The sequence below is a fragment of the Physeter macrocephalus genome, chromosome 8 (genome assembly GCF_002837175.3).
Source record: "Physeter macrocephalus isolate SW-GA chromosome 8, ASM283717v5, whole genome shotgun sequence".
Lineage (NCBI taxonomy): Eukaryota > Metazoa > Chordata > Mammalia > Artiodactyla > Physeteridae > Physeter > Physeter macrocephalus.
This window is the reverse complement of record NC_041221.1, coordinates 138,491,465-138,504,603: the sequence shown is the minus strand read 5'-3', so window position 1 is coordinate 138,504,603 and position 13,139 is coordinate 138,491,465. Positions and strand designations below refer to the sequence as shown.

The following is a 13,139-nucleotide window of genomic DNA, read 5'->3' as shown; positions in this document are numbered from 1 at the left end:
ATATCAATAATATATATGATTATATAGAATGACTATATATTCTTTTTTTTCTTTTAACATCTTTGAAGTCACCATGCTGTCCTTTATATCCCTAGGATTTAATTTATAAGTGGAATTTTGTAACTTTTGACCCCCTTCACCCATTATATATATATATATATATAAATAAATTAATATATATTTATATATGTTATATATTTCTGGGATCTCTCATTTTAAGGGCACTATCCCCATCTAGCTCATCTTTAACATAATGTGCTTACATATTGAGGACATTCAGTAAATACCATTGAATGACTGAGAAATACTTTGGCTGCAGAAAACTGAAACACCGTGAACTAGAGGAAGGAAAAAGGAGCACAGGAAGCCACGTATCTTCTGTTTCTCTATGCACATTGGAATGACAGCAACTGGACTTTCTCCTTGTGGGGGAACATGGCTGCTCACCATTCTAGGGGGTAAAATAGATTCCTAACCCAGTTCCAGTTAAAATAATCCCCATAAAAATATTAGGGTTGGCCTGGCTTGGTCATGTACCCCTACCCCCCATTTCCCCACACGATTACCAGAATTGTGGTGCAAAATCTCTATCAGTGAGGAACGAGGTCTCCCACCAAGTAACTCTACAAAGAAATCAGATTTAATTACTTAAGCACCCATGTTTTTATTATAACCAGTGGACATCTTTCTAAGATACAGCACACATATTTTCTACTTTCAAAACCAGAATATATCAAGTGGAGTTTACTTTATTGAGGAATCAGGATTATAAATGTCAACTACTGTCTTGTGTTGTCATATAGTTGTGACCCAAGGGACTGTTGGGTATGAAGGGTGACCTGCTCTTTATCCAGACCTCTGTATTATTACCATCTTTACGTATTTTTTTCTCCTAAGTTCTCTGTACCTTGCCTCATCAGTAATTATTAATTTTTGTTCTGTGAATGAAGAGAGTGAAGTGTTATATTCCAAAATACTGGAGAAAGAGAAATCTTGGAGCCAAGTTTGTTACAATTGTGTGCAAAATAAGGTATATATGTTGGACAGGGCAACCTTAGAACCTGCTCTCCCCTCTGTTCCTGACGAAAAGTTTTGTAACCCAGCCCCTGTGGCCACAGATGACTAAACTATAGAAGCAGCTAGCTGCCTCAGGGTCTCCGCTCCAGAGGCTGGCCACCAGCCAAGGACAGGGCCCGGCAGAAAGCTGGACTCAGTCAGCCAGTCTCACTCTCAGGACATCGGGCTGGGAATCAGAGAATTAGGTAGAAGCAGAAGATGAAATTCTGTGAAGAGTGAAGCTATGGGGTACCACTGGAGCCACGGAAATCCAAAGCTATGGACGCAGAAGCCATGAGGGGGAAAAAGATGCACACACAGAATAAGCCAGGTGTGAGCATCAAGCAGAAGCAGTTGGACGCCACAAGGGCCAACACACCTGGTAGCTGAAGGCTGGTGATGTGGAGCAAAAACAGCCACCCAACTTTGTTTTGGTCCCGGCCTTCCTCCAAGTGGCTCTACCTCCCTGTAGCCCCAGCTCTTTCCAGCCTTGCCTGGGTTCCTGACCTGTGTTTCTGTCCATCATACTCCCTTAGCCCCCGCAAGTGACCCAAGGGTATCCAACCAGGCTAGAAACCAGGTGAAGGTGTGGGCTCTTCCAGCTATTCAGAGTGCTCTGGTGCTTGCTGCCAGGTGTGCACTGGGACTGGTCTAGAGGGGGAGGGGCTGTGATACTCTGTGACTCAGATATGCTGGATCCCTTCTCACCCCGTGCCCACCAGGAAGCAAGACGCAGCACCTCAGTACAACCACCCAAAGACATTTCATGTCCTCAACTATTGTTAAAATGACAACTATGACATTCATTAGGGCAGGTAACTTTTACTGAGCACTTATTACGTGCTAAAAGCCACACTTAGTGCTTTATGTGAACTATTTCATTTAATTCTCAGAACAACCGTATGAGGTAGACACTATTATTATTCCTAACAAACAGACGAGGCTTACAGACGTCAAGTAACTCCTTCATGGCAACACAGCTCATAGGCAGTAAAGTCAGGACATGAACTCAAGCCTGTCCCAGAGCCTACGCTCTTAACACTGTGACAGCCTGAATAATGAAAACCTGACTTGTACCGAGGACTTCGTGAGGTGACATGGAAGAGGAGTCACATCACACACCACTTATGAGAAACTCCTAACATTTCCTTTGAGATAGTTCTGTTCCCCCAAAGCTCCCCACCCAACTGACAACGCCCTCATCTCTCTTCCCTCGTCTCTCCCCAGCCTCCAAAAATCTCAACCTGGACGCCCCACTCAACAAAGCCAAAGCCTGTCCTGAAGAGTCCTGACCCCACTTCCACATTTGCAAAGACGCACACTCCAGTCTCTCAGCTACCACATGGAGCAAAGGGAGCCCCGCGGAGAAGCGTGGGAATGCAGTCGGGAAAGGATCACATTCTCTCCATAGAAAAGGGAATGTCTTTAGAGGTGGCGAAACACAGGTCAACTCATCTGAGCAGAGGCAACATCTTCTTTCTCTTCTTTACTACAAATCCTTTTTTTTTTTTTAAAGATTTATTTATTATTTCTTTATTTTTGGCTGCGTCGGGTCTTAGCTGCGGCACGCAGAATCTTCGTTGAGGCATGTGGGCTCTTTGTTGCGGTACATGGACTTCTCTTTAGTTGTGGCATGCGGTTTTTCTCTTCTCTAGTTGTGGCAGGCAGGCTCCAGGGCACGTGGGCTCTCCAGTTGAGGCGTGCGAGCTCAGTAGTTGTGGCGTGCGGGCTTAGTTGCCCCGTGGCATGTGGGATCTTAGTTCCCCGACCAGGGATCGAACTGGCGTCCCCTGTATTGCATGGCAGATTCTTTACCACTGGACCACCAGGGAAGTCCCCTTTACTACAAATTCTTGCATTTCTCGATGAACCTGGAGTAAAGCTAAGCCTGAGGCTGTGGCAGGACACATCCAGGGTTCTGCTGGAAATCACACTGCTCTCCTGTTTTGGGGGCCCCGCACACTGATTACATATTCATATTCTAGAGGAGGGTCTTGGGTTTCTGCTAAACATTTTGAACACAGAGACCCAATTCTTCCCGAGCGGTGCCAAGTTCAGTGGGTTACACGGTGAACTTGTTTGTACTAGGTGCACCAAAAGTGAGGAATAAGGAGGGAAGCCGGCTCGGACTGCGTTTCGCCAGGAGCATTCAGGTCATTGCTGACAGAGCTTTCTATGGCCTGATTCAGAGCAAGCTGTATTCAAAGTATCAACTCAGCTCAGGTTCTATTAAGCCTCCCTTTGTATCACCAATGGAATTGGTTACTGAACCACACCTTGAAAAGGATAAACTCCAGGAGTTGACATTTGTGGAAGTGGAAGAAAAGCCTGGAAAAATCAGCTGACTTTACAAAGAAAAATACTGCAAGAAGAGTTTCTTTCTTTGAAATGATGAACCAGGGTGCTTGCTTGTGGACATATCACCTAATTGACTCACACTGAAATTAAAGGCAGAATTAATAACTGGCTTGTGAGGCAGAGGGAATTTAACATAGAATTTCCTTTTAGACAAAGAACCAGAAAAAAGAGCCCTCATCCCTCCATAGAGATTTAGGTGTTGCATGAAACTTTACTAGCAAAACTTCTCTTGACCCACAGCAAGGAATAGTCTCTTTTAACTTATTTTTCCTGGCTACTCTGATTCAGAGTTTAAAAAACTACTAATTCTCAAGAACTTTCCTTTTCCATATAAGGTCAGAAAACAATCCTTCAAAGTATGAATTAAATTTCAATTTAATAGTATATCTGGTGTAGGGCTTTACACAAGAAATTGTTACAGGTTTTTGCAACAAGTATTAGTAAACTGCTAGTTTTGTGGGAAGAAGAAAAGTACAATTGTCCTAATGAGAAATCCTCTTGTTAGGTGTGGAAAAAAATTTTTAAGTATAACATATTCAAATCATCAAATTCCAACTTTTCATTTCTTTCAATATTTTTTTTCTCTCTACATCATTCTTATGCTCCAAATTTTAAATTCTGAGGCATCTAAAATGTTAGATCCATAGTGGAAAAAAATAAAACAATTGGGAATGGTACCATTTTCTTTCATAAGCCCAATGCTTGAAAATAGGCAGAGTCTGAGAGGTAGAAAGTCTCCCAGGTAACAGAATAAAAAGGTTGGGTCATAAAACCAGAACTCCTCCTCCCCCGTTCTCAGTAAACTGGACCAAGGCAGACAAGGAAGTTACAAACTTAAAGCAGATCTAGAAGAGATTATTGGAAACCCTGCCTATACAACGTAAATTGCAAAGGCACTTCATTCAACCATCAATATTTTTGAATGAATGACCAGACCACTCACTTATGACTTAAAATCTGTCTCTCATTGGCAGCAATGTTCCCCTCATGTCCGTAGATCTGATTTCCCCCATGTGGACTGTCAGAGATTTGACGGGGAGAGTATTGTTCAATCTCTTTCCTAGTGCCTGGAACGGTGCCTTAAACAGAAGGTATTTATTAAGTGTTTGGTGGCTGCCTGGGAAGGGACTGTCCATCAGATCTGGCTGATTCTGGAGGCTGATGTTGGTGGGGTCTCCAGGCGCAGGTAGGCTACACTGGCAAATATTCAACTGGTGGTGTCATACTCCAAGAGGACACATAAAGCAGAGCAAAGTCTCTGTCCCTGAGATTTAAGAAAGGGTAGAAGCTCGAGCAAAAGCAGTCAGTGGTGTTCCTCTGCTAATAATTACTTAAACTGCAGCCTTCACTTGGGACAGTGCTGGGTCTAACTGCTGTCCGCGATGATCACCTTGGCTCTGTCGGTCACTAACACGTGGACCTTGTCTCTACTGGATTAGTGTGTCCGGGAGTCCCATGATTCCACTTCTTAATTCTTGATCTTCTGCCAGTTTATTTTCACTGTGACAGTTGTGCATCATAGGTACCCCCACAGGATGACTCAGGGCATATTTCCTCTAATTCCACTTTCACACAAAGGGTCAAGGGAAGAATGGAAAAGAGGATGTGTGTGTGTGAGGTGGGGGGGACTGTTTCTCCCCCAGAGGAAGCAGGGAGCTACATGGCACTCCTACTACCACGTCTGTGTTGTGAGGTACGGTGGATGGAAGCTAGGGGAGGTGAGGGTGTAGGCTTCCTCCAAGACAGAGTTGAAGCCAACACACTTATCTGAAGATCAGAAATCTCTCCTGTGCTTCAGCTTTGGATTTCCCAACTAGCAAGCAGTATTCTTCAAGTCTAAAGGCTGAAGTTAGTGGGCTTTAATCATCCCTCTCAGTGATGTCTGACTTGATACGACGACAGCCTTGGCAATTACCTTCTCCCATTCCATCCTGGGTGTCTCTATCCTTAAATTCTAATCTGCCCATTTTACCTGCTTAAATCATCTAAGCTTTTGAGTACAGTGGTGAACAAAATAGACCGAACAGGGCTTTCCAACTTGCTCAAACCCCAAGATGATTTCTCTCCTACGTCACTGCTTTAGTCACCAAAAAACTAAACAAATCACCTATTTTTGGTGTGTCTAATCACAAACAGTATCGCTTCCTCTACTCATAATATAAGCTTAAAAGAATGATAAAATTACTAAATTGTTCCTTTTTCATTAGCAGGAAGCATGTGATCTTACTATCCAGAAGGTGGGGAATGGATAGTGATGAACACAGGTGATTTAGGCCATGGGTCTGAGGTTACCAGAGCAACTGCTAATTATTATGGAGTAACTCTAGCGTACCTCCATAAAGGTCAGGAGTTAAGGTTTTTCCATTATATATTCTGCTTTAAAATGGGGCTTTTAAAGGAAATTGGGTAGACGGCAGATGGAGAATGACAGATGAAGATCAGGTGAAAGAACTATATATAGCTCAAGAAAATTGAACTACTTAAATTTCACAATGCTGGTTGAGAGGATGAGAGAGGAGTTCATGAGTAGCTAGCTGACTTTCTTGTTTCCTAAGTTAGGGCTTCCTAATTTAATAAGAAATCTGAAATCAGTCCAGACGTAGAGGTCTAACTGGACCCACTCTACTTAGCTCCCTGAGACAAATTTCCTCTGCTGTCCTACAAGAGTTACCATTTGCTAAACTGACCTGGAGTCCTGGACAGACCAGCTTGGAGTGGAGGAGTCATCTGGCCACTGAATGAATTATTCAAATAGCATTAATTTCATTTAAAACATACCAAAAGCATAACCCTTTTGTAGGACCCTTACTCTTCAATCAAACAGCAGGCATCTCACTCAGATCATTAGTTACTGAGGATACAAGAAATGTTAAAGGTTAAAAAAAGAGAATTGTTTCTCACAAAGATATACTCCACAAGTTTAAGAGAATAAATAAAAGAACAGCAATTTCAAAAATGAGTAAATCTATTTTAACTGAGTTTTCAAAACGGAAAAATCCATGCATGTGCTTGTAAAAAAAATTCCAAAACGATAAAAAGGTAGTATTGAAAAATCAGTATCCCTTCCAGCACAAGCCACTGTCTGATCTGCCTTCATTAGAGAAAGCCACACTGATTCATTCTCCTGTATCTTTCCAGAAATATTACAAACAGGTAAACACATCTGTCTGTGTATATACTCCTGGATTCTTTTATGTAAGTAGGATCACACAATGCACACTAACGGTTTTGAAAAGTAGCTGCATATCAAATTACCTAGGAAGTTTAAGAAACATACCAAACCTCAGATCCCACCCCAGATCAATGAACTCTGAGGCTCCAGGGAAGGGGCCTGCACGCTGGAATTTCTCATTTTAGGCCTCCCCGGTGCTGCTAATGTGCAGCTTGGGCTGAGAACCACAGCTGCACACTACCCTACACCTCTCTCTTTCCCTTCACGCTCCATACCTGCACATATAGAAGGACCTCATTCCTCTGCTGTATTGGGTAGCAGTCTACATTACGATTTATTTAGGTAGCCCTTTATTGATGGTTATCCATTCTGGCCCCACTCTTTGGCTTTTATAAATGGCACCACACTATACCTCTGTGCTGGACAGCATCCACTCTCCATCCACCCTCCTCTCTGCGAGCTAACCAGCATGGATTTCATCAACAGGGTTTCCTGTTGGGTTCACCAATGGGGAGCTCTGGCAGGAGATTAGCAGGAGGAAGGAGAGAGCCAAGGTATTTATTCCCTTGTCTCCCTTTCTGAGAGGTCACCTCCACTTGGCTGAGTCCCTTGACCAAAGGTCCTTTCCAGGTGCCCACTTGATAGAACTGTCTCCCCTTCCAGGTTCTGGTAACCACTTTCTACTCACATCCCTTTGGCCTAAGGATGGTAATTAGTTGGTGGCTACTATCCCTGGTAGTGTTCTAACTCTAGTGATTTTCTTCCTCCCACCTCTTTGTAAATAAATTCTCCTTGAGTTATGCTATTTTCATTGTACTGATGTTTCCTCTTAGGAGTCTAATATGTCAACCTTGGATGGGTATTTTGCCTTTATTTCTTTGTGGACAATACTGTCTTGGTTCCCTCTGAGAACATGGCTTCTTCAAAAAGGCAACAAGCGGTAATAAGATTACCTGAAAGCAGCTATTTTATCCCTTTTTCTGAGCATTTTTGACAACAGCCAAGGAACAGCCCCATCACCTCTTCAGTGTGTTAGGAGTAATGGAAGAAATACTGAAGCAATGGCTTAGGGAGAACCTCACTGCTTCCTTCAGAAGGAAGTTGATAGGCACTTCCAGTGGATGACTAAGATGAAGAATTTCAGGATGATTTTTTTTCCAGAAGTGACTTTTTGCCATAACACCAGTCACATTTATATAGAGTCACAGGCTGGAAAGCAATTCCTAAGGCTAAATTATCCCTCAGTGAGAACTCAGGATTGTAATTACGTTACAGTCTAATTAGTATAGTTCCAATTGGCTCCACCCAATGGAGAAACAATAGGGTAGATGCTTGACAAGACTCTGGAGAGTAAACACCTAAACCTGATGACTGAGCAAAGAGCTTGAAGTCTGACTTGTAAAAGGAGTGCTTCTACTGATTTCCGTGTATTTGATTATTTGTAGTTGATTTAGTATTAATTCTTTTATTTTAAAATTATTATCTCAATGTTTTTAATCCGGTTGCTTTGTGTCACACCAGGACCAAACAAATAAACAAAAATAAACTCTGTCTATCTACTGCTACAACTGAAAGGAATCAACACTAGGGGCTTGTTCACTGGTCATGGTGGGGGCAGTCTAAGAGCCAATGATGATAAGGTAATAAAAAAAATTATAGTAGCAACCAATTTTTATTGACCACTTACTATGAACTAAGCCATTTACTAAGTGTTATGCAGGGATAGTTCACCTGATCCTCACAAAAACCTTGAAGGTAGGTATTATTATTATTATTATTATTATTATTAATTATTACCATTTCGAAGAAGAGGTTTAACGCAGAGAGGGCAAATAACTTGCCCAAGTTTACAAAGGATATAGCAGAGCTAAGGTTTCACTGCCCAGGCCACATGGGTTTTTCCCTACACTGGACCCCAAAGCTCACTGATGCTTTGTACGTGATATAACCCATTATGTTATGACATAGCCCATGCCAGTCTTCAGATAGCTATTTGTGGCCATACATCTATTATAAACGAAATCACTATTCTTTTGAAGGATCTCTGCCATAATAATACCATCCACTATAAGAAATACATTTTCCCCCTCAAAAACAGAGTATTTTAGAATAGTATTTCCTAAACTGTGGGATCCTGTTTTAAGAGGCTGAAGAGAAGCACTGTAAAACCATCTTCTGTGGTCAAATACATTTAGGAAATGCAGCATAAGACATGCCCCTTGGGAGATTCACAACGGACATATTAAAGGCACAGAAGTCCTCTTGTCAAGAATCTGTTGAACTTTGTCCAACTCCATTCTTTCCACCTGTCTCCCATTCCTGCCTCAGTTTGGGGAATGCTGACCCAGAAGTCTCACATCTTTTGTACATGCTGATGCTGACCCACCACTTCCAGTATCACATACCCTGAGATCTCTTCTTCTGTCAATGCAAGGGTCTTGACTTTCTCGTGTTACACACATAGTACGTGCTCAATAAAAGTATCTATTGCCTTGATTAATTGATGTACTCACCCTCTCTTGATTTACGATCAAAAGGCAAGCATTTGCAAAGCAGCTGGCTGGCTTCCTTGGTGAGCTGTAAAGTATAGCATTGGTGAGCTAATTGTGTTCCCGAGGGCCAAGGGCAGGGTGCTCTTAAGCTCCACTACTGTTATCACTGCAGGGACAATCAAAGTGCCGGCGATGACACACGCTTCGCCCTGAGAGCTTTACATTGAGGTATATCCAGATTTTTTTCTTGTGGAAGTCTATCAGCCTAACGCATTACGACCACGGTTCTCAGACTTGAGCATGTGTCAGAATGACCTGCAGGGCTTGTTAAAACACAGATTGCTGGGCTCCTCCTCCAGAGTTGTTGACCCAATAAGTCTGGGTGGGGCCTGAGAACATGCATTTCTAACAAGCTCCCAGGTGACACCAATGATGCTAGTCACAGGGCCACACTTCTGGCAAACACTGTGCTGTGCTAAGACCCTGCCCTGGAAGAGCAGCATGCAGAGACCAAAGCAGACTACAGTACATGGTTTTCTATACTCTTAATGCAGAGAAGGCATTAGAAATAAGACCCCAAGGCTGTTTCCAACTAGAAATGTGTTCCTAGCTAAGGAAGCATCTGCTTTCCAGACTGACTAAAAAGGTTTAAAAAGCAGTACTTGAACTCTAATATGATTTTAATTTACCCAATTTAGGATCTGGATCAGCCAATAAGATTCCTCCAAATTATATACACAGGGAGGGAGACAAACAATCCCAGATCTAACCCAAAGCGAGAAAAACGGCCTTTCAGAGTTCCTTCCAAGTCCACTTACAGGCATAATAGTGCTGAAAGCCATGCAAAATCTTAAGCCTATTTCCTCCCCTAAAGACACTAGCAAAAACTGGAGATTTAAAATGCCTAACACCTACTTACACATATAAAATGCAGCTAAATCCAGAATGAAATTCGTTCGTTCATATGTTTAATTAAACCCCAAGGCTTCAGCATCTACTCCATGTCATGGCAAATGGGGGGAACTGTTTAAGATTACTTGGTAAGATTAATTAGTTTACAGAAGAAAATGCAGACCCTTTATATGATTTTAGCTCACAACGAGGGGAAGAAAACAATCTGTGTGAAGGAAAACACTGTTCCATTTGTGACTTCCACTCTGCTGGCAAACGGGGATGCTGGCTGAGCACTGGAATGATGTCCAGTCCCCGCCCCCTCCCATACCCCCTCTGCTGACAGGCTGGAGAGATCCAGCTCACGGACAGCCCTGGTGCCCGGGAAAGAAATCCTGCTGGGTCATGAAGCGTGAGGCCTGCCTCGATCGATTTTTCTGTGAAAAAAAGAAGAACTGCTAATAACCAAACACATTTATCCAATAAAAATCGGATGGGTCACCAGGCAGGAATCTCCACCCTCAACTAAGGGAAGCCAGCTGGGCTCCTGACTGGCCTGGGAGATCTTGGCTGGGGAATGGGAAAAGCTGACAGGAGGCCTCTCAGGAAACAAGAATGTGGGTCATGTCAGTGACGAACCTCTGAAAATGTCAAGGGAAGCTGGCCTGGTACTTGGAAGAGTTGTGGCCATGGTGGCCCCAGGAGCCTGAGACATAAGAGGGAAGGTTCTGGGCTTGTCCAAGAGACAACCACGACCAAGCAGGCTGGAGCCACCGTGGGGGTGGTGAGGAGTAACAGGAAAAGGCAAATGACTCCTTGTGAAAATCATTACGCTTTCGAGCTATTTTTCAAGGTGGGGAATGCGACCAAATTTTCATGCAAAACTGTATGAAGAGACCTTTTCTGCTTGGAGGTAGGTGAGAAACAGTATCCTCAATCTAACAGGAAAGATCCTCTTCCCACAGAAAACTGACTCAACCACAGAGGAAAACTTCCTCTTTCAAATCCCTGCATCCCAAAGAATGACAAAATAAAGATCACTGGAGCAAAATCATAGCTGCCTGTTTGGGTGTAACTCTTTTGGCATAAAATAGCACTTAGATGGTAAAATTACTTTAAAAAATATGCCATTAGTTATCAGTTGTCTTATGCCTCTTATTCCTTTAGTGATTCATTTGGTCCCAATAAATAACAGCTAGGCATGCAGCTTATCAGGTACCCCATGGGATGTGGAGGTTCCCACATGTCTCAGGAACAGGCTTGCCTACCCCAGCTGGTCTAGGTTTAAGGTGGGGCAGCACCTGACTCTACAGTAGAAGTCCCCTCCTTTTCACTGATACTCAAAAGCCTGACCTGACAGAGAGCTCCAGGCTACCAAGATAGGAAGCCTGTGTGGAGAGATGAGCAGAACAGCCTGGGACATCTCTCTGAACCCGAAAAATACACACCAGGGTTGACGGAATAGAGGGAGAGAAAGGATGGTGTGGAAGAGGGCCTCTGAGTCATTACCAGTAACTGCCATTCACAGTGCTGTACATGTAAATCATATGACAAAAGGTGATCTCATTTAACTGTCACAACACATTTTTGTGGAGGGTATGATGACCCCATTTTACAGATGAAGAAACTGAGGCAGAAAGTCCTAAAGTAACTTGTCTCCTTCCCCTCCAAATCTGTACCTCCTTTACTCTATGTTGGTTTTCGCCACAGAACTTCTCAACATTTGATATTTGAGATACTGATGTTACCTTGCTAGAATATAAAATCAATGAGAGCAGAAACTCTAATCTTTCTACCACTCTATCTTCAGCACTCAGAATAACACCTGGCCCACAGTCAGTGTTCAAAAATATTTGTTGAGTGAGTTTTGACTGAATAAGCAAAACAGAAGTAAAATTTTAGAGAGCTCTCTCCAGGCAAGCTTTCCCCAGGTTTCAGATGAGAGCGCTGAATCAAATGCAGCAGGAGCCAACAGTGCTTCAGAGAAACAACTCTGCCTGGAAGCAGGCCTTGTTTATCCTCTGAATTCCAGGCACTGTTCTCTTGCCGCCTCTCACTGGCCACTAAAACCAGAGAGGACGGTTGACTCTGGCAGAATTTGAAGGCGTCTGGCATGCACACATCTTTTAGGTAACCAGAAATAACTTGGAAATGCATGTGTGTGTGTGTTAAGCGGAAAGGATGAGAAAAATTAGTTTTATTGATGGGGCTACTGGGCAGTGAGTTATTTTTTAGGGGTGGGGACCACTTAGGCAGAGAGAACTCCAAGGCTGGGTTCCTCCATTGCTGGAATCATCCCCTGCTCTCCTGGCCTTCTTTCAATCCCAACAAGCCCCTCCATCCCTACCCCAGCGGTTTGAAAAAAGCATTCCCCTAGTCGGTTTTAATTTGGGGGAATTACTGCAGTATCTTAAGTCCCTAGTGGGATGTCCCCTGACTTCTTTCTCAGCATTTGTTTACTTCCTCCTTAAAAATCACTATCTCCCAGAAAAGCAGTGGCACAAGGCCATCTCTGTTGGTCACTGGGAGAGGAGAGAGTGACTGATTTCTGCAGTCCTTTGTAAGCACCCAGTGAATGACCTCCGTTCTTAGAGACAGGTCAGCCCCACTCCTCCCACCACCGGGAGCGGGCATTGGGCATGTTCAGGGGCATGTTCAGGGCCAAGGAAGAAAGAGCACCAGCCAGTCGATGTTGGTGCCAGGATTAAAACCTAGGGCTTCCTGCTTTCCATGCCTCAGCCATCAGCTATGGGTTTTGTTTTGTTTCTGAACTTCTTAGAATCTCATTTATGAGTCATTTTCTTTCAAAGAAGATTCTGAAAATGGAAACGCTAATCTCCACGTGCCACTAATCTACAGTGAGAATCTTCCATACCTGACCCAGGCAGCCCAGTGCCATCCCAAGGAAGTTGCCCATGACTCTGACTTGTGTTAGTTAACTATTGCTGAAAAAACTGGCCTAAATTCAGTGGCTTAAAACAACCACAATGTATTATTTTTCATGAATCTGTGGGGGTAATTGGGCAGCTTTTCTGTTGGTCTTTCCTGGACTCACTCATGTGGCTGCATTAGCTGACTGGTGGCCTGGGCATTGGGCTTGGTTGGGACAGCGGGCTTTCTCTCTCTAACAGTCCTTCATCCTCAAGGAGGCTAGGCTGTACTTTTTACAT

At 43.4% G+C, this 13,139-nt stretch overlaps 1 protein-coding gene across 8 annotated transcripts in view; it reads right to left on the bottom strand.

Moving 5' to 3' along the window:
- The window catches only part of ARHGAP26 (Rho GTPase activating protein 26), a 491,973-nt gene that overhangs the window by 57,563 nt on the left and 421,271 nt on the right, over positions 1-13,139 (bottom strand). For 4 of the 8 annotated variants that reach the window (XM_028493332.2, XM_028493329.2, XM_028493328.2 and 1 more), the window contains exon 21: positions 9,100-9,163. The exons of the other annotated variants lie outside the window; for them this stretch is intronic. In XM_028493332.2, coding sequence (XP_028349133.1) covers positions 9,100-9,163 — 64 coding nt within the window. The remainder of the gene's footprint in view (positions 1-9,099; positions 9,164-13,139) is intronic. 8 annotated transcript variants of the gene reach the window in all.